The 19,186-nt window shown below is 40.8% G+C and overlaps 2 protein-coding genes across 2 annotated transcripts in view; one reads left to right on the top strand and one right to left on the bottom strand.

Moving 5' to 3' along the window:
- Positions 1 to 6,469, bottom strand: part of LOC306933648 (uncharacterized protein) — a gene marked incomplete at its 3' end in the record, with an annotated part of 46,933 nt that extends 40,464 nt beyond the window's left edge. The window contains exons 1-5 of the mRNA XM_079515963.1: positions 6,332 to 6,469; positions 5,872 to 6,036; positions 5,341 to 5,401; positions 4,882 to 5,029; positions 3,861 to 3,957 (exon numbers count right to left, since the gene is read on the bottom strand). Of these exons, the coding sequence (XP_079372089.1) occupies positions 3,861 to 3,957; positions 4,882 to 5,029; positions 5,341 to 5,401; positions 5,872 to 6,036; positions 6,332 to 6,410 (550 nt within the window). The 5' untranslated portion in view covers positions 6,411 to 6,469. The remainder of the gene's footprint in view (positions 1 to 3,860; positions 3,958 to 4,881; positions 5,030 to 5,340; positions 5,402 to 5,871; positions 6,037 to 6,331) is intronic.
- A 2,832-nt stretch (positions 6,470 to 9,301) lies between these two features.
- LOC306933531 (uncharacterized protein) lies at positions 9,302 to 17,670 on the top strand. The gene is made up of 3 exons (XM_079515781.1): positions 9,302 to 9,363; positions 12,967 to 13,065; positions 16,454 to 17,670. Exons 2-3 carry the CDS (start codon positions 12,990 to 12,992, stop codon positions 17,491 to 17,493), a joined length of 1,116 nt encoding a protein of 371 aa, XP_079371907.1. The 5' UTR covers positions 9,302 to 9,363; positions 12,967 to 12,989; the 3' UTR covers positions 17,494 to 17,670.
- The last annotated feature ends 1,516 nt before the right edge of the window (positions 17,671 to 19,186 follow it).

Here is a 19,186-nt window from a genome sequence, read left to right as displayed (position 1 = left end):
TGTCATAATTCATACTATCCTGAACAGAGAGCGCGGCCATGACCTCCTGTGCTTTACCCAGCAGCTTACACTGGAGCAAAATGGACCAAACGTCCTTGGGCCAAGCGAGAGCAGTAGCCACACGCTCAAATGCATTAAAGTAGGAATCCACCTCAGACTCACGAAAAATGGGGACTAATCCAATATGCCGTGCAATGTCAAATTTTGACGTACCTGGTGTGTCACCGAGACTGGGACCGGACCGTTGCTGGGGTGCCTGTTGACCTGCCGATGCCGCTGCGGCCCTTGCCTTTGCCTTTTCCTCCCATTCCAACTCCATCTGCCGTATGGAAATCTGTATGTGGATTTCCTTATCCACATTCATTTTTGTGATTTTCAATTGGAACGCTCTGTCACGTTCCCTCTCTTGTTCTCGCTCTTTCTTTTTCATGCGCGCTATGCGCATCTTTATCTGAGAACTTTCCAACACGGACTTAGTAGACCCAGCTGAACCCGAGGAGGATCCCGAACCCAGGCGCGGTCGTGGGGGGTCGAGAGAGTTCTTAGACCTCACCACCGGAGGCAGTCCCACCGGGGGTGCCGTGCCCTTGTCCTCCCCCTTTTCCGACCCATCAACCCCACTACCTCCTATGGCCCCGTCGGTCCCCCCTACAAATGCAGTTGTAAGCCCATCCGCTTTTAACTCTTCGGCAGGGAACTGAGGCAAGCTAGTTGGAACATCAGGAACCAACCCAGGAATGATCAGGACACCCATCTCCACCAGTCTCGTGAACACCAGATCTTTGACTTTAGCTTTGGCATCCCCACTTTTTACCGTGATCCTATAGTGCTCCGCAATTTTTATCAAGTCTTCTTTACGACAAGTGTCAAACTCACCTATGGAGGGATCGGCCACGAACGCATTGAGATCAAAGGTTGCCATCTCCACTGCCTTATTCAAGTAGCGTAAACAACAACAAACTCACTCAGCCAGCCGTTTTCCAGAGCCCCCACTTGTTACGTTTCCTTCATATATCTAGGGGTACTTAAAGGACGCAACAAGGCCGGCAAGCAGGGTTGGGAAGGTTACTTTTAAAAAGTAATCCCCTACAGTTACAAGTTACTTGCTAAAAATTGTAGTCAGTAACGTAATCCGAGTACCACAATTTAAAAAGTAGGGGGTTACTTTCAGTTACTTTTTGATTACTTTTAAGCAAAACTCAATTTAATTAGATAAAACACGTTTTACCATTGATAACCAGACAAGAATGTTGAGCTTATGAAATTAAGAAAAGGACAACAGAAATATGTTTAAATAAGTGGTTCTCAACCTTTTTACAACAATCAGAACCTCCTCAGAAAATATTTGGCTCTCAAGTTCCAACCTTATTATGATTCATGTTAAAATACAGTCCTATTCGGCTAGGCAATTAAGGCACGTGTTCACACAAAAGGCTAATTCATTTAAAATCATAATATATACAAATATAAAGAATATAGGCCCTAGCCAAAGTCATGCTGTAGGGTAAGACTACAAAATGATATTGATTAAAACAAAAGAAGGAAAACACTAGCACTTTAACACCAAGTTGTCACAGACACAGACAGACAGACAGACAGACAGACAGACAGGCAGGCAGGCAGGCAGGCAGGCAGGCAGACAGATAGGTGCGCGCGCACACACACACACACACACACACACACACAGCTTTCTAGCGCAACGTTACGGAGCTGATGAGTTTCAGACTGTTTCACTTTGCAATGCGCGACCCAGCGCATTGCAATCGCATCTATTGGTCACAGCTGAAATTAATCGCAGATTTAATTACAACTGATTCAACTGAAACTCTTTGGATTTGTATCCCGTTTGAACATATCACCAAGCTGTTGAGGAGGGCTGATTGCACCCCGCTGCATGTTATTATGTCCATAGAGTTATGGTTTTTAGCGAGCCTACTACTACAGTATTAAAGTGTCATTTGAACGGTGTCTTTTATATCATTTTTCCACTCCCCGTCAAAATCTAACCCAGAGCGCTCCAGTCAGTCCACCCCGACGCGGCGCCTCCTCTCACTGTCTCCCCTAGCTCTGTCCCCGGGTACAGTAGCCTACAGATCATTGTCCGCTGGTTACAGATCACAGCACTAATGAAATATAATATAATATATGTCGGGACTGGGGAGTCTGACGGCAGGGGAAACCACTGCCTGTGACCGATGTGGCTCGTGTTAGAGCCGAGCGGCGCGAGCCTGTGTTCACTGCGCAGTAAGCAGCAGCAGCAGCAACACACACACAGCGCAAAGACTTGATTATTTTATTGTTTGGTGTTTTAACTTATTTGTAGCCCTAAAATTGATGAGGGGAAGGGGAGATTGTAATCAAGCCTGTAACCCCCGTTACTATACGGCCGTTACTGTAATCCAGATTACACATTTTAAAATGTACCCTAAGACGTTACAGTTACCGTTTTTTTGTACTCTGATTACGTAACGGCGTTACATGTAATCCGTTACTTCCCAACCCTGCCGGCAAGTGAACTGTCGTTTATTCACAGTGCTTCAATAAGGTATATTCAATAGACAGAAGGTATATAGGCAATCAATGCAATAGTATGAATATATATAAACAATATGGGGATATATATATATATATATATAGCTATAACCTTCTATCTAGACAACCTGTACGGACTAATAACGATAATTTCTGGGTTTCCAACCAACTTAAATATAGGGGCTGAGCCCTCTACTCGAGCCACGTCGAGTTACAAGTGTTATTTAAATTATATAATGAGAACAAAAGGCTGTATGGGGCAACCCAGGGAAACAAACAAAAAAGACTATACCTATCCTAGATGCAAAAGAACCTTCTATCTAATCCTAACCAACAAAAGGAAAAGAATGGTTACAAAGGATCAACCTATTTAAACTCTCTACGCTACCTAATGCTTAACAAAATAATGACTGTTACAAGAAGCAAGCTCCCATACTCCTGTAAATTATACCATACCACTTAAATCAATGTGCGTATAATTACTTGTAACATCACCACAGCGAGACAGGCAAGAGATATATATAAACACTCAGGAACCTCCACACAGGTATATGGAGACCCTAGTGTTGACTTTTTACAAAGGTGTCGCTTCACAGCTCCCCTGGACAGTATGCTCTCAGTATGACAGACTGAGTCACACTGCCAACGAGCTGGCATCACAGCTGCTCTTAAGTAGTCTTCCTCTGGCCGGCCTTCTGATGATGATAGGCTCCCGTTGACGAGGTGGGCAGGTGGAAGGTAAGTCTCCGCCTCCGAGCACCAGCCAGACCTGTGACTGAGAACTGCAATCAGCACTCCATACTATGCCACATCACTATATACTATAATATCTATATGTATCAATATAATCACCGTATAACATAATATATATATATATATATATATATATAAATACCCCTTGTATAATATACAATATATAGAAATACAGTCACGGTATCATATATAATACATATAAATATACAATCCTCGAGTATGTAACACACACACACACACACACACACACACACACACACACACACACACACACACACACACACACACACACACACACACAGAGTGGATGGGATTATGGGATGTATAGGGCGGGTCTAAGCATGCATTAATTGCGTTAAAAATTTGAATATAGATTTTGCGGTCACCTAGTGGTGATAAGAGGGAAACAGCTAGTCGACTTTTTGATTGATTGATTGATTGATTGATTGAATACTTTGACAGTTTGCAAACATAATAATATTGAGAATATTAAAAAGGCACGGTGGTACAGATTTATACAAAATAATGCTAAAAGTATAACCCAGATCAAATTTTGCACATTTTGCAAACCTTACCTTGCAGGTATCCCATCTTCTCAGTGAATACGTTCATAGATACATTTCCGGATGCAAAGAAAACAACGTCTTTGTCCTTACTGCCGTACTGCGGCTCCTGAAATGACACGCCACACTCAGTATGGTTATATACTGCAGTGTCACACAGAACCATCAAACGTATCTAGATCTACAAGCTTGAAATATGCTGCGAAGCAACAGACTTTGAGCTCATCGATCTGCTACTTCTGCTACTGTTGAATTTGAATCCTGAAAAGTAACAGTTTCTGTCGAGGTTTCCACCCGACAATATACTACAGTCCCATTCTGTTGGTCTGTTCCAGGCTGACTTCTATTCTAGGTAGATTGAGGAACAAATTTACGGGACTCCACTGTATGTATTTGAAAGTAGCTTCCACCTAGGCCTGAAACATGACTGTCATAATCATGACAGTCATGACGCAACTGAAGCCAGTTTTGCGCGATCGCTACATTTACAGTACACTGAAAACTTGTACATAAACATTCAGATTTCAAATATAAAGTACTGAACGTATTAGGAATTTGCTGGGACAGCGATTAGCATTGCTGCATTCCGCGTTGTTTAATAAAAAACATTTTTATCCGAGCGCTTCGGTTACTTTTCTCAAACGGGGTGCGTTAAGGAAAATTACAGTTGCACACCGGGAGCGCACTCGCCTATTAGTCAGTATTGGCAGTGCGGTCAGCGTGCCTATATCGAACACACCCAGTGTTTCAGACTGCCACACTCTTCCCGACCGATAGGGGCGCGTAGTTGAAAGCCAATGGCAAAAGAACAGCTCGGATAAAAATGCTTTTTATTAAACAACGCGGGATGCAGCAATGCTAATCACTGTACCAGCAAATGTCTAACACCCGTGGCCCACGTGGTGAGTACTTCATATTTGAAATCTGAATGTTTATGTACACGTTTACAATGTAAATGTAGCGATCGCGGAAAACAGGCGGAAGTTAAGCCGCATCAAGTACGAGCATCATGTGAACCATAGCTACCACTGACCATGAGTCCAGGCAGGGACATGTCTGCTTTGGAGACAAAGGTGAACTGGGTTTTGTCTTTGCTTGGTATCTTCATGGATCTGCTCAGCTTGGCCTGCAGGGAATGAACCACCTTGCCTGTGTGTGTCTTGAAGGTGGATGGCAAACTCCTGCACACAAATGTCACACAGCAAAGCAAAATGCATAAAGTAAGTAACCATGTCTTATATGATCTATGTCAGTGGTACTGACAATGTGGTCGAAGTTGGTCATTGAGGGGGTTCCTAACAAAAAAAAGTCTTAAATATTCATTGAAATCTGTTTAACAACTTTAACATTATTGTATACATTACTTCAGCTATTCTTGAATGAATTTGGACAATTTGGAATACAAATTGTCTCTTGGCAAAAAATGTTTTCAGATGGGGGTCGGACTCGGCAGCCAAATGCATATGTCTGGAGGTCTTTAAGAAAACTATACCTGTCAGGGATCTGGAAGGTGAAAGGAAACACATGGCGGCCTGGTCCAATCTCCTGGGGATCTGTAAACAAAGTCACATGGTTATGGCCTGATCACCGACTCTAAACAAAGTCACATGGTTATTGTGAATGTATTTCTCAATAAAAAACAATCTGTATTTTCTGTTATTTCTTTTGCATGCATGCATAAACAAAATATTTGCACCGGGTATCACGATCGCCACTGTGACAGATACATACGGACATGGTGCACAAGGTTGGTATGCATTTGGCCACAGACCCCCGTAACTCTGAGTGTACACAAATTGTCCATTCATTTGGTTCAGTTTGTGGAAGATAGCGCCCTCAAAGTTATGGGTCAGTGGTCCCACGCATACCAAAATGGGGGTCCTAGGCTTTAGATGAAACAAAAAGTTTGAGAATCTCTCTCTCACACACACACACACACACACACACACACACACACACACACACACACACACACACACCTCTCTGGGCTTTCAATGAAAAACATGTTTTTTTTTCTTATTACCTGCCAGAATGGAGTGTTTCACGTTGTAATACTTCTCTTTATCGTGATAAACCACGGTGTTGTTCTGTCCATGATGCTCAGACCAACACACTGATGCTTTGCCCTTGGCGGTGAAGGTCAGCGACTGGACCTTGGTTTGACCCGACGTCACCACGATGATTCTGCCTGTCATCACCACAGTTTTTAGAGTTAAATATAACTTTGAGGAACAAAACAACATTTCTTAACTGAAATAAAACATAGCTTAAGGAAACTAACTGTACATATAGTTTTGGGTGGATATGCAATTTTATCTTCCGAATCTTAAAATAGATTTAGAAATAGAATAGCAAAAATCTACAAGCTCACAATTTGCTTCCCCTGACCATTTTTTCACCCCTGATATGACCAATACAAATAAAATACACTATAGCAGACCCCAATGACAATAAAAACAAATGCAAAACTACAACAATCTTGCCTGTTATTGAATCTCCGTTGGTGAAGATGTTTCGATCATTGAGAGCATCATATTCGATGGTGAATTTATTGATGGTCATGTCTGCTTTAACTCCGATCAGTGCTTTTAAAAAAGACTGCTTTCAGTTTAACTGCAGCTATAGCTGTGAAGGAATGAGCAAAGACAGGAACAAAAAAAGAAACAAACTGGTTTCACCAGCTTTGTAAACCACACCAGTCTGTTCAGTATGCAAATTTTGATCAAAGTCAAAGTACAGATGCACCTGGCTCGCTGATAACAAACTATCTTTACACCTGGGAAAAACTGAATCCATTCTCTTTGGATCTAATAGTAATCTCAGCAAGGCAAATGGCTTCTTGGTTAGAGTGGGTGACAATGTTATCACACGTAAAGATTAAATGACCTACCTAGGTTCCATCCTGGAGGCTAATCTTTCCGGTGATAAAATGGCCACCAACGTAATCAAAAAAGTCAACCAAAGAACAAGATTCCTTTACAGGATCTCCTCAATGGTAAAAAAAAAACACCTTGAAGACCTTAACAGGAGCCCTCGTACAAGGCTTCTTTGACTATGCATGCACCTCCTGGTACCACAGCACCTCAAAGGCCCTTAAAACTAGGCTCCAGACTTCCCAAAACAAACTGGTCAGGCTCCTACTTGGCCTCACCCCCCGAACCCACCTCAACCCTGCCCACTTTGACAGACTGGAATGGCTTAGGGTCGACGACAGAGTACAGAATCTTGCAATGGGTCTGGTCTGGTCCACAAGATTCGATACTCCACCAAGATACCCATGTACCCGTCTAGATACTTCCTTAATGTTAACGAAGTCCACACCCACAACACCAGAGGGAGTGCAACGAACCATGTACAACCCAGATTCGGCACAAACAAGGGACTAAATTATTTTCGCTCCTATGCCACCAAAATGTGGAACGCCCTACCAACAGTCATTAAGACATGCAAATCCCTTGACTCCTTCAAAACCGCTCTCAAAGGGCACCTACGGACGGCTGCAATTCGAAACTGGCCCCCGTAAATTCTGAATCCCCCACCCACCCCCTTTTCCCCTCACTGTATATGTTTATTTTCCCTTTTTACCTCCTCTATGATGATTTCCTGTTTTGACTATAATATAGTCAAAACAGGTGTATCGTCGTTAATCAGCAGGAGGAGCTCCCACTGAAACGCAAACCGCAGTGAAGTAGCCTACAGGTAAAGATGAACAAATTGTTGTTTCATCCATTAGTCTTCATGAATCATCATTTGAGACAATTACTTATACTCTTATATCTATCTTATACTAGAGCATTCAGTGATTTGGGTGATTTGGAAAACCACCCGGTCCGTCCCGGTAACAAAATGTGCACATGCACGGCATTGCACGCTCTACAGTGGGGGGGAAGTGCAACAGGCCAACAGCATGTGCACCAAGGCCCGCCCCCACTCGATCATGATTGGAGGAAGGCCCCTCTCATCCTGATTGGATGAAGGCTTTGCCACCCGCCACCAAAACTGAAACTAGTATAGTAGGGAGAATTATCCAGAAAAAAAGAAAAAATAAGTGATATTTGAATTAAGTCAAATCACTGAATATACCTTTAATGTGATCATAAACACATTACAACTGCAGCAGCAGTTGCCTTTGCCTACATGTTGATTATGCCACTGTTTTACTGTTTTGTTTTACTAGTAACTATAGCACTATAATCTCCATAATCACTGAGGTGCAAACTTATTATATTTCACATCATTAACTTGTAAATGAGATTTTTACTTTGCCATTTGCACACAGTAATGTTAATTTGAATGTCAAGTGAAGTCATTGAATGAAACTGTCTGTCTGTCCTTATTTTTAGTGATATAGTGTGTATTGTATTGTGTACTGTACTGTTGTTTGTATATCAAAAGGTAGAAAAGTCAGGAATTGCTTAAAATAGTATATCTTGCACAATAAAGCTGTAGCATCAACTATATACTGCATATAATTATAGTTGTCAGTTTTCCTAATGTTTGATTTGCTCATCCAATTATAATCCAGTTCAATGTAAAACATGTAATCCACAATGGTTACATTTGATCACCATTTATGTAATTTATAAAGTCTGTGGAGTGTCTAACACTAATGTTGCTACAGTAAAGTATAAACTATAGCTTGTGCTATAGCTACATGTAGCTATAGCTACATATATTATATTGTGTATATTCGTATACGGTATATGTCTCTAATTGTTTTGATGAATTGAAAATGGTGGGCCCTATTGTAAACAAGTGTAATGCTTTATGGTGTCGTCCACTCACAGTTGTACTTGAAATGTACTGTAATTCTGCAAACTGTTAATAAATCAATCAATCAATCAATCAATCAATCAATCAATCAACTGGCTGGAAACAAGTTCTTGAGTTTAGCCCAGATACCCTGGGTAAATATAGTAATCATCATCATCATCATCCATGTGATCAGTCTGGCAATGCCAGGCTACGGAATACCAAGCAATGGGGCAGGAAAAAAAATGAATAAATGAATAAATGAGTGAGTGAGTGAGTGAGTGAGTGAATGCATGCCAGACATCGCAGACTGTCACTGTGCCCACTTTTCCCACAATGGGCAATACCCAAGATTAACAGTGGGGGGCAGCAACAATACGTCAACCTGGCGTCTAGTCTGACAGAAAGAAACTCAGAAGAAGAGGATCATACCCGCAATGCAGTGTTTTGTTTGTGTTCTGAACCAAAGATGGTAGATTTGTATTCTTAAATAAACTTATGTGCGAGAGAAACAGTGTCATTTATAATTCTACAGTGTAGAAGTGTCAGTGAGTGACACTTCAGCTCCTCAAAACGTCTTCTGGACATGTCGCTTTATCAGAGGTGGTGATACTGTATGTGAAAACAACGTGGTTGTTGATGTTGACTGTCTGACATCAACAACCGTTAAGCAACTAAAAACGTGTCGTTTAAAAAGTGTATCGTCGTTAATCAGCAGGAGGAGCTCCCACTGAAACACAAACCGCAGTGAAGTAGCCTACAGGTAAAGATGAACAAATTGTTGTGTTTCATCCATTAGTCTTCATGAATCATCATTTGAGACAATTACTTATACTCATATCTATCTTATACTAGATTGTAATTTAATGTGATCATAAACACATTACAACTGCAGCAGCAGTTGCCTTTGCCTACATGTTGATTATGCCACTGTTTTACTGTTTTGTTTTACTAGTAACTATAGCACTATAATCTCCATAATCACTGAGGTGCAAACTTATTATATTTCACATCATTAACTTGTAAATTAGATTTTTACTTTGCCATTTGCACACAGTAATGTTAATTTGAATGTCAAGTGAAGTCATTGAATGAAACTGTCTGTCCTTATTTTTAGTGATATAGTGTGTATTGTATTGTGTACTGTACTTCCAAGTTGTTTGTAGGCCTATATCAAAAGGTAGAAAAGTCAGGAATTGCTTAAAATAGTATATTTTGCACAAGAAAGCTGTAGCATCAACTATATACTGCATATAATTATAGTTGTCAGTTTTCCTAATGTTTGACTTGCTCATCCAATTATAATCCAGTTCAATGTAAAACATGTAATTCACAATGGTTACATTTGATCACCCGTTACGTCATTTATAAAGTCTGTGGAGTGTCACTAACACTAATGTTGCTACAGTAACTATAAACTATAGCTTGTGCTATAGCTACATGTAGCCTATATCATGCCCCAGTGCACTGTTCACCATGAAGAACACAAGTCTGATTTAATAACTCAAACGTTCAGATCACTGAGTCTCAAGTGACCATATACACAGCACCCCAATGGAAACAAGACCATAGGGCTTTTTAATTGTGTTATCCTTTTGGCATCATTGTACAATTGTACCACTGTACTATTTGTAAACTGATATAGTAATCAATCAAAGTGCTTTGCTGATGCAAATTCTTTTCATTTTTCACATGAAAAAGGTTGGTTATTTACTATTGGCTTTTTTCTGTATTGTTTTTTTTGATGCTGGACAACTTTTTATAAAGGTAGTGTAAGTGATATTTGCAGTGTTAAACAAAAAGTTTAAATCAATATATTCCGATAGTAATCATTGCTATAGACTTTTTGTTCAATAACAGGGGTCTCAAAAAGTTCCAATTTTGTCTGCTCATTTCTTTATGTCATCACTTACAATACCACTTGTTCAGTCTGTATCCTGACTGGTATCCCAGTTTCAGTTTCTGAAAATGCATTTTCAGTTTAATTAAAAGCTGGAGAGACATGGAGACTCCTGTTACTGAACAAACACTATAGCAATGAGTGTGCTGTCCTCCCAACAGTGTCTCCATTAATTGACAGCCAGCCAAACTCCCTTTAAACACCACACGGAGTCAGGATGTAGCGTTCTAGCTCCGGTTTTAATTTCCTTGATGTGTGTAAAGTATATATGGTAAACTGCAATTTAAACAAAACAGAAACACAAATATTCCACCAGCAAACAACAGAGACAAAAAGTAACATTTTGAATTATGTAAATGCAAACTATACATATATCCACTTACAGACAATGCTTATGATGGTGAACACAGAAATCTGCAACATGTGCTGTAACAAACTTAAAATCTGACTGCTGTCTAACAGTGTTGTTTCCAAGAGTGACTGAGCTCTGCTCTCTAGCAGTACTTTTCCAAAAATGACTGAGCTGGCCTGTGCCCTAATTACTCCCAATAAAGAACAGGTGCTACTCCTGCAATCAACAACTCACAAGAGGTTGAACACTCAAATTGCCCATCCCCCAGTCCTACTTCTGTTGCCATAGAGACACACGGGGACTACAAATTTCACGCCCCCAAATGAGACAGCGTCCCCACTTCTGGTCCGTTGGCATGGATACTGCAGGCCAGCCCATAGAAGTCCGTTGAAATTCAACTGTAGTTAGCCTACTTTTAAAATAATATGAAATGAACTGAAGACTATATTGATTTGAATAAAAATATGTTTCCAAATGTATGAAGTGTCTTTGTCAACATATATTGTTGTTTTCTCAATAGAGGATGTATTTCACATTTAATTTACCACTTGAATGAGTTACCCATAATGTTAACGGAGCAGAGGGGAGACGGCAGACAGAGAACCTGTCGCTTTTAAGGGACGTCACTGCCTTTACGAGGCTACGAGCGCCGACTTTGAAGAGTGGAATTCTCAATATACATCCCGATCCCGACTGACTTTGTTATTAATGTCTATATTTTGAACATGTCACGGGCTCACTATATATGTTCTACCTACCACGGAGCTCCGACGGTGTGTTTTACCGCTGTCAACTTGTTGTATAATTAACTTTGCTGAATAGTTGCAAGGGAAAATAACCCAGCTAAATGGAGGAGTGACATCCTGACATTTTCAACTACCTAGTGAATTCTCCAGATGAGTATTAATAGTAGTCTTGCAAGATGCTGTTTAGATCATTTTCAACAAATTCATAGCATATGAAACGAAATACAACAAATATATCTGGGTATTGAAAACCTCAAGGGATGCATCCGTGACGTATATACCGTGCGACCACTTTGACTTGAGAATTACAATGCTAGTACTTTTCACAAACTGATGGAGTATATTATAGTACATTGTAGGATGTATATTGAGATGGCAGGTATGTGACATTGAAAAGGACAAATCAAACATATGGGACACTTTATTAGAACACAAAAAAAATCGCTATAGCCTCAGTAATGAACCAGTGAAATTAGGGTATTTCATGATGCCTCTCATAGGGATTGCATTGGCAGCTGCAGTACACTGTTGAAACGGACCAGAAGTGGGGCCGCTGTCTCATTTGGGGGCGTGAAATTTGTAGTCCCCGTGTGTCTCTATAGGCCTATCTCACAGCCCGCTTTCCACGCCCACTTCCGATAAATAGTGGTGTCTTTAACATTAGCATTTACACGTTTTTTTCTCTGGAGAATCTAAGTACATTTTCTAATGTAAAAATGTGACAGACCAATATTATTATGAAGCAAACAAGATGGTAAATCAGCTCGAACAGATAGAACAAACCTTACCTTGAGAAAACAAAAGTTGTAGACTTCTTAAATTACCTCTGTTAACATGTAGCGTCTATGGAGTGACGTCACGCTATCACCACTAACCCCGAAAGGGGGCGTATTACGGGGGGCGGGGAAATTCTGTGAGATAGGCTTATACCACACTAGAAGCACAGGTGGATATGTGGTCCTGAAGAAAGCAAGGATGTTACAGAGACACTGGAGATGGAGTCACTTGGAGGGGGGAGGGAGGGAAGAGGGGTGAAAAAAAAATCCTGGGAACTGCACTTGTCCTATGTATGCATAGAAATGCTGTTATTGTACTGCTTTTTCCAAATTAAATAAATATTATTAAAAAAAAAGAAGCACAGGTGGTGCTAAACACAAAATTAACTGCCTGGGAGGCAGAACAATGAGTACTTTCACAATTTAGAGCTTTTTAACACAGTTTCATTATTTATAATGTGCTGTGAAGCAGTAACTTGCCAAGTTGAAAAGTCCTTCCTTATTGTCTGTTGTTGTTGAAGTTGAGTATAAGAGGTGTTTCTCTTCTCAATGAATCCTAATTAACTCTTTGGTCTTACTTGTTTAATTGCAGACTCTGTGGAGTCCAGACTACTGATGCAGATGAACTCTCCAGATCTATCCAGACCCGTTTCAGTGAAACAGGAGGAACCTGAAGACCAGCCACACCTCAGTACGTTTCACGGTCTCTCTTTGTTTTCTTTTTGCTTTTTTTAGCTAAATGTGTTTAATGTCACATACACTTACAAACAGTTAAAGGTGCTGTAAGTAATATTTTTTGGTCAAAACGAAAATCTTAAAGTTAAAGCTATAGGCAAGGCAAGTATATATTACATTTAAACAACAATTTCACTTCAATGTGCTTTACATAAAACATTAAGCAAAGGAAATACATTATAAAAGGACATTAGCAATAGCATACAGTCAAAAATAAAACTGACAAATAAGAGCGTAAAATTACGTTAGCAGCCCTTTTGTTATTAACGATCTTTCAATGTCTGACTCATACATGAATCATCTGACGATGTGGTAACATAGGGTGATCAAGCTTTTGCTGTGGTATATCCCCTCACTGGAATGACTTACCGACTTGGGGGGTCTTACTTACTTACTGTCCTTAACCTTTGAACCTGAACATTGGATACTAAGGACAGGTATACTCGTCCTATAAATTCATTACGCAGGGTGCTCATGACGACTGGGCTCGTCTTAAGGCGTTTGATATCGCTATAAGAAAGCCCCACTGTGTATTATGTTCTGTTTTATTTTAACTTATTTATTGGGGGGGGGGGGGGGGGGGGGGAATTAAAAAAGAAAGTAAAGGAAAAGACGAGGAGTGGCAAAGCTAACAACACCACCACTGCACCAGCCATGGTAGTGATGTTAGCCTGTCTAATTCAACTTAATTTCATCTCCACCTGTAATCTATCTTATTTTGTTATTGACAACGTATCGAATCCCTGGACCGGCACGTTAAAATTACCACCGCTGAAGTGCCCTTGAGCAAGGCATTGAACCCCTACCATGAAATGTTCTATGAGCAGGGTCTGGCTGTAAACAAGCATCTCGAGCTTAGTCCATTCACCCTGGGTAAACAAAGAACTTTGCTTTGCTTTGCTTTCTCAACGCACCGCGAACAGCGCTGCAAAAACAGGCAGATCTACAAGCTCTCAACGCGCCACGGATGTAGGGATGTCGGGGGTTAACCGGTTAGCCGACCGTTAAGAAATATCCGGGTATGCTTATCAGCTTTCCGGTTAATTTGCATAATAATAAATGCGTATTCTGATCTTAAATCCCTTTTATTTTAGATCGTTTTTAGTAATTGATAGATAATTTTGAGTAAGTTTGGTGGATGGAATTGTCTAAATGTCCTTTTGGCCCAGACCGTGTTCATATTTTGTCATCTTGCCCTTTTACCATCAGTTTTATCATCAGCCTACTGCCTGTTTACTCTGGGTTGTTCTCCTTATCCTATTTATGTCATGTCACCATCCACAGGCCTAATCATCTCAGCCCTATATTATCCTTTATATTATTTTATCATATATATTATGGGTTGCCTGATGCCAAGTTAAGATTCACTGTCTGTCCCCAGTCAAAAGTTAACTCGCATACTGAGAGGCCTATTTTGATTTGAGACATATATTTGACCTTGGAGCCTAGTGAGAAAGTAGATAGGAGTATTTCTCTCTGTCGAAAGAGTTCACAGCTAGCAGGGAAAAAATGTTATCTTCAGGTTGCCATAGCAACGCCAGCCTCAGTGCTTTCCCGGTTTATGCAGGCCCTCAATGACGGAACCAAAGAAGCTGTCACAATACCCGTCTCATCATCCATGTGCTGGTCCAATGAGCGCTTGACAACCAGTACCAGCGTAGCCTAGTGCGGAAATTAACTATCTATTCAGCCAATGAATGTGTATCAACAATTGACGTATTCTACAGTATTAATGCCTGTAAAATGAATTGTTCGAGAGAGACTACCCTGTGCCTTTTGGTGGTACAGGGGAGAGTTATTTGGCTGTATGTGAGTATCATTCTGTCTCTCAGATCTGGAAAATAAATTAACTAAACCATAATGTTCTGACTCGACAATCATTCTTCTGGTGGACTCATCTTTTTAATTGGGTACTTAAGGTATTTTTCTAAAAGAGTATTTCCTGCTCAGATCAAACATTTGGAAGTTGATCTTTCTGCTTAAAATAATCCTGTTAAAGCTAATTGTTAACTTGTTGTGGTGCTGAATATTTATCAGTACTTTTGAGTACTTTCTTAAAAGTATTTTTATAGTTTTAGCTCTGTGCAGCTCAATAATTCAGATATAGTCCTTTTTATCATTGGTGAGTCATTAATTGTCCCTTCTACATTTTATATGCGACTAATTGGCCTTCCCTTATCTGTTATCTTGACAATTTATGTAACAAATTGGTTCTTCGAGCCATCAGTAATAGTACAACATAAACATTACAGAGACTGTAGTTGTCACTGTACAATACTTTAAAACAGTTGTCATGTTGCACACATGCCTAAAATTGCTGTTATTTGCGCCGGCCAGCTTGTCACACTCCAGGCTGCATGAACAGCAGCGCTATGGCGCTGTTTTCTGCCCCCGCAATGTCGTTGTCCCAAAGTTCTCTGTTGTACTTCAAATGGCTAGTTGGCTACAACGGTAGCTTTGCGGTAGTCAAAACTTAAGCGAGTGACAGCGAGACGAGATTAACACAACATGTCGACCGTGTCAATGCAGAGACCTACATTATTAAATCCATTAATGGCCTGGAGGGAGAACGTTTACAGCCGCCGCCGCTTCCTCCTCCTCCTCCTCCCGGCTATTAAGTTAGCCATGTGCTATCGATGTTTGAGGGTTTTCTCGTCAGCGAAAAGTCAACAAACAGAACACGGTGACATGCATGCTGATCTTCCTTAATAATAAAAAAAGGCTTAGCCCATGCGTCCAGTGGCTTTATAGATATAGGCTGCGACAGATGCGACGCGTTGTTTATTGATGATTAAGCCTACAACAATTTATTTATATTGTTAAATGTTGCTTTTTTGTTTGTCTTTTTAAAAGGAGCATAAATAAATGTATACCATTTCGTCTACCAACTTTAATTATGTAGCCTATACATGCATATTACATTTGGGGTAGCCAAAAAAAAAAATCAACCAATTATCCGTTAATGACCCGGTTAATCCTGTCGGCTAACCGGATGGGAAATTATCCGTTACCGACATCCCTACACGGATGCGTTGTGTTGAGAGCTTGTAGATCAGCCTTTTTTTCAACCCGCTGTGAGCTGTTCTCATATTGCTTTAATAGCACAAATATATCGTCCATCGGCGATTTTGGGGCAGACAATGGGCTGGGTGAAATATTTCACTATATTTATATATATGTAAAATGGTGTTGTTTGTAGTTTTTGTACGTTGTGATCATACTGTACTTGTCCTTGCAAAAGAGAGCGTGTTCTCAATGGACTTCCCTGATGAAATAAGGTCAATATAAAATATATATTTTTTAGGAATCCAGTATTCACCATTATCTTATTTTTCTGCTCCTAGACATCCGGCACATGGTTGTGTGTAAAGAGGAGATTTCTCCTGAACAGGAGGAACCAGAGCCTCTACAGATTAAAGAGGAACAGGAAGAGATATTTCAAAGACCAGAGGAGGCTGATGGGTCATGGTTGACATTACTAGCAGTGAAACGTGAAGATGATCATGAGGATAATACTGAAGAAGACATCACTTCACACTGCTCTAAAGTTGAAGTTGAACTTGAGTCTGACACTGAAGTCACTGAGGACAGTGATGATTGGGGGGAGTCCACTGAAGGCGGTGATGATGACCGGTGCGACAGGAGTTTCAGTGAGTCAGGTCCCCTGAAGACACACCAGCGTGTCGACACTAGAGATAAACCTTTCCACTGTAAACATTGTGACAAGAGTTTCAGTATCTCATTTCTCTTGAAGAGACACCAGGGTGTCCACACTGGAGAAAAACCTTTCCACTGTGAACATTGTGACAAGTGTTTCAGGTTGTCAACTCACCTGAAGGAACACCGGCGTATCCACACTGGAGAAAAGCTTTTCCACTGTGAACACTGTGACAAGAGTTTCAGTCAGTCAGGTAACCTGAAGACACACCAGCATGTCCACACTGGAGAAAAACCTTTCCACTGTGAACATTGTGACAAGAGTTTCAGTCGCTCAGGTCACCTAAAGGAACACCAGCATGTCCACACTGGAGAAAAGCTTTTCCACTGTGAACACTGTGACAAGAGTTTCAGTCGGTCAGGTCACCTAAAGGAACACCGGCGTGTCCACACTGGAGAAAAGCCTTTCCACTGTGAACACTGTGACGAGAGTTTCGGTCGATCCAATGAGCTGAAGACACACCACCAACGTGTCCACACTGGAGAAAAGCCTTTCCACTGTGAACACTGTGACAAGAGCTTTGGTCGATCAAATGAGCTGAAGACACACGAGCGTGTCCACACTGGAGAAAGACCTTTCCACTGTAAAAACTGTGACAAGAGTTTCAGTCAATCAAGTAACCTGAAGACACACCAGCGTATCCACACTGGGGAAAAACAGTACTGATGTCCCCCAGTGTAGCAAGGGTTTCAGGTTGGCAAGTCACAATACTGGAGAAAAACCTTTCCACAGTGTACATTGTGACGTCAGCCCTCAATAGACACCATGGGGTGTCCACATTAGAGTAAAACCTTACTGATGTAACCAATGTAACAATAGACTAGTTCACTAGGTTCTAAGAAGCACCAGAATGTTCACACTACACTGGAGGAAAAAAGGATAAACATTGTGACATGAGCTTCAGTCAGTTACTTATTTTGAAAAGACATCAGAGTATTGGGTAAAAACTTTACAATTTAAATAATTAAACGTCTGTTTGTACTTGTAGGTATGTAGGTGGTTAGACAGGAAAAAAAGTACTTGTGTAAATATTGCTCCTGTCAACATAGGACTCGTCCTTTGGAGATATTCCCCAGGTCTTCTTTCTCATTCATTAAAATCCTGAATTAACACTTTTGCCGCCATTGATGTATATCTACACCAATTAAGATAAGATCTTTATGTGTCACTGTATGAAACATACAATGACATTTCGTTTAGTGCATCCATAACACACAGCAGTATCAACAGAGGGAAAAAAGGACAAGAAAAGAAAGAAACACTGATGGGGCAACTGCATGGCATAAACTGTTAGTCCGTCATAGTCCAGTCTAGACAAGTCATCTCAATCCATTAATAAATGCACTATGATGCACCATTAAAAGTAAGTAAGTAAAATACACAAATGAAAAGAAAAATAGATAAAATAGTGGGGACCACACAAATCATATGATTAAATAGAGAACAGAGTTCAAAGTTCATGCGCACGTTCATCAATCAATAGGGGGGACCACGGGGGATTATAATATATACTATTGCACTTGCCCATGGCCTATATTGCACTTGCCATGCAAGTGTGTGTACGTGTAAGTGTGTGTGTGTGCGAACTGAGCAGTGTTTTCACAGCCATGGACAGCCTGTTGGTCCTGGCCTTAATGACCTTCAGCCTTCCGGATGGAAGTGTCTCGAACAGGTGGTGTTCGGGGCGTGAGGGGTCCTTGGAGATCTTTGAGGCCCGCTTGTGGAGACGGCTTGAGTAGATGTCACTCAGGTGTGGTAGTGGAGAGCCGTGTGGGGGTCCCTCTACTGTACCCTCTACTGTACTGTACTGTACTGGCACACCCAAAATCACTACTGTAGGGTGGTGTAGCAAAAGATCTGCCATGTAATTTACTGCATGTTTAGATACAAATGTATACCATTCTATATTATATTGATAAGCTGGAATGGCTTAGGGTTGATGACAGTAGGCTACAGCAACTTGCAATGGGCCTGGTCTACAAGATGCACTACACCACTAAGATACCCATATGGCATGTACCTGTCAAAATACTTCCTCAATGTCAACGAAGTCCACGATCACAACACCAGAAGGAGTTCAACAAACCACGTTCAACCCAGATTCGGCTCAAACAAGGGGTTAAATTAATTTCGCTCATGTCACTAAAATGTGGAACGCCCTACTAACAGCCGTTAAGAAATGCGAATCCCTAGCTTCCTTCAAAACCGCTCTCAAAGAGCACTTACGTGCGGCTGTGATTTGAAACCCCCCCTCTATTCTGTAGGCTACTGTTCACGTTTATTCTAACTGTGTATTTGATGATCTTTATTAATTTCTTTCATAGTGTATGTGTATATTTGTATGTCTAAATGTTTTGAT

The sequence above is a fragment of the Electrona antarctica genome (genome assembly GCF_951216825.1).
Source record: "Electrona antarctica genome assembly, chromosome: 12".
Lineage (NCBI taxonomy): Eukaryota > Metazoa > Chordata > Actinopteri > Myctophiformes > Myctophidae > Electrona > Electrona antarctica.
Note: the sequence above shows the minus strand (reverse complement) of the source record. Positions and strands in the feature narration are given on the sequence as shown.

Excerpts from the sequence above, each read along its gene's own strand:
- LOC306933531 (XM_079515781.1), top strand. The coding sequence starts at position 12,990 with ATGCAGATGAACTCTCCAGATCTATCCAGACCCGTTTCAGTGAAACAG. Across the intron at positions 13,066-16,453 it reads TGAAGACCAGCCACACCTCA|ACATCCGGCACATGGTTGTG; the intron begins GTACGTTTCACG and ends TTCTGCTCCTAG.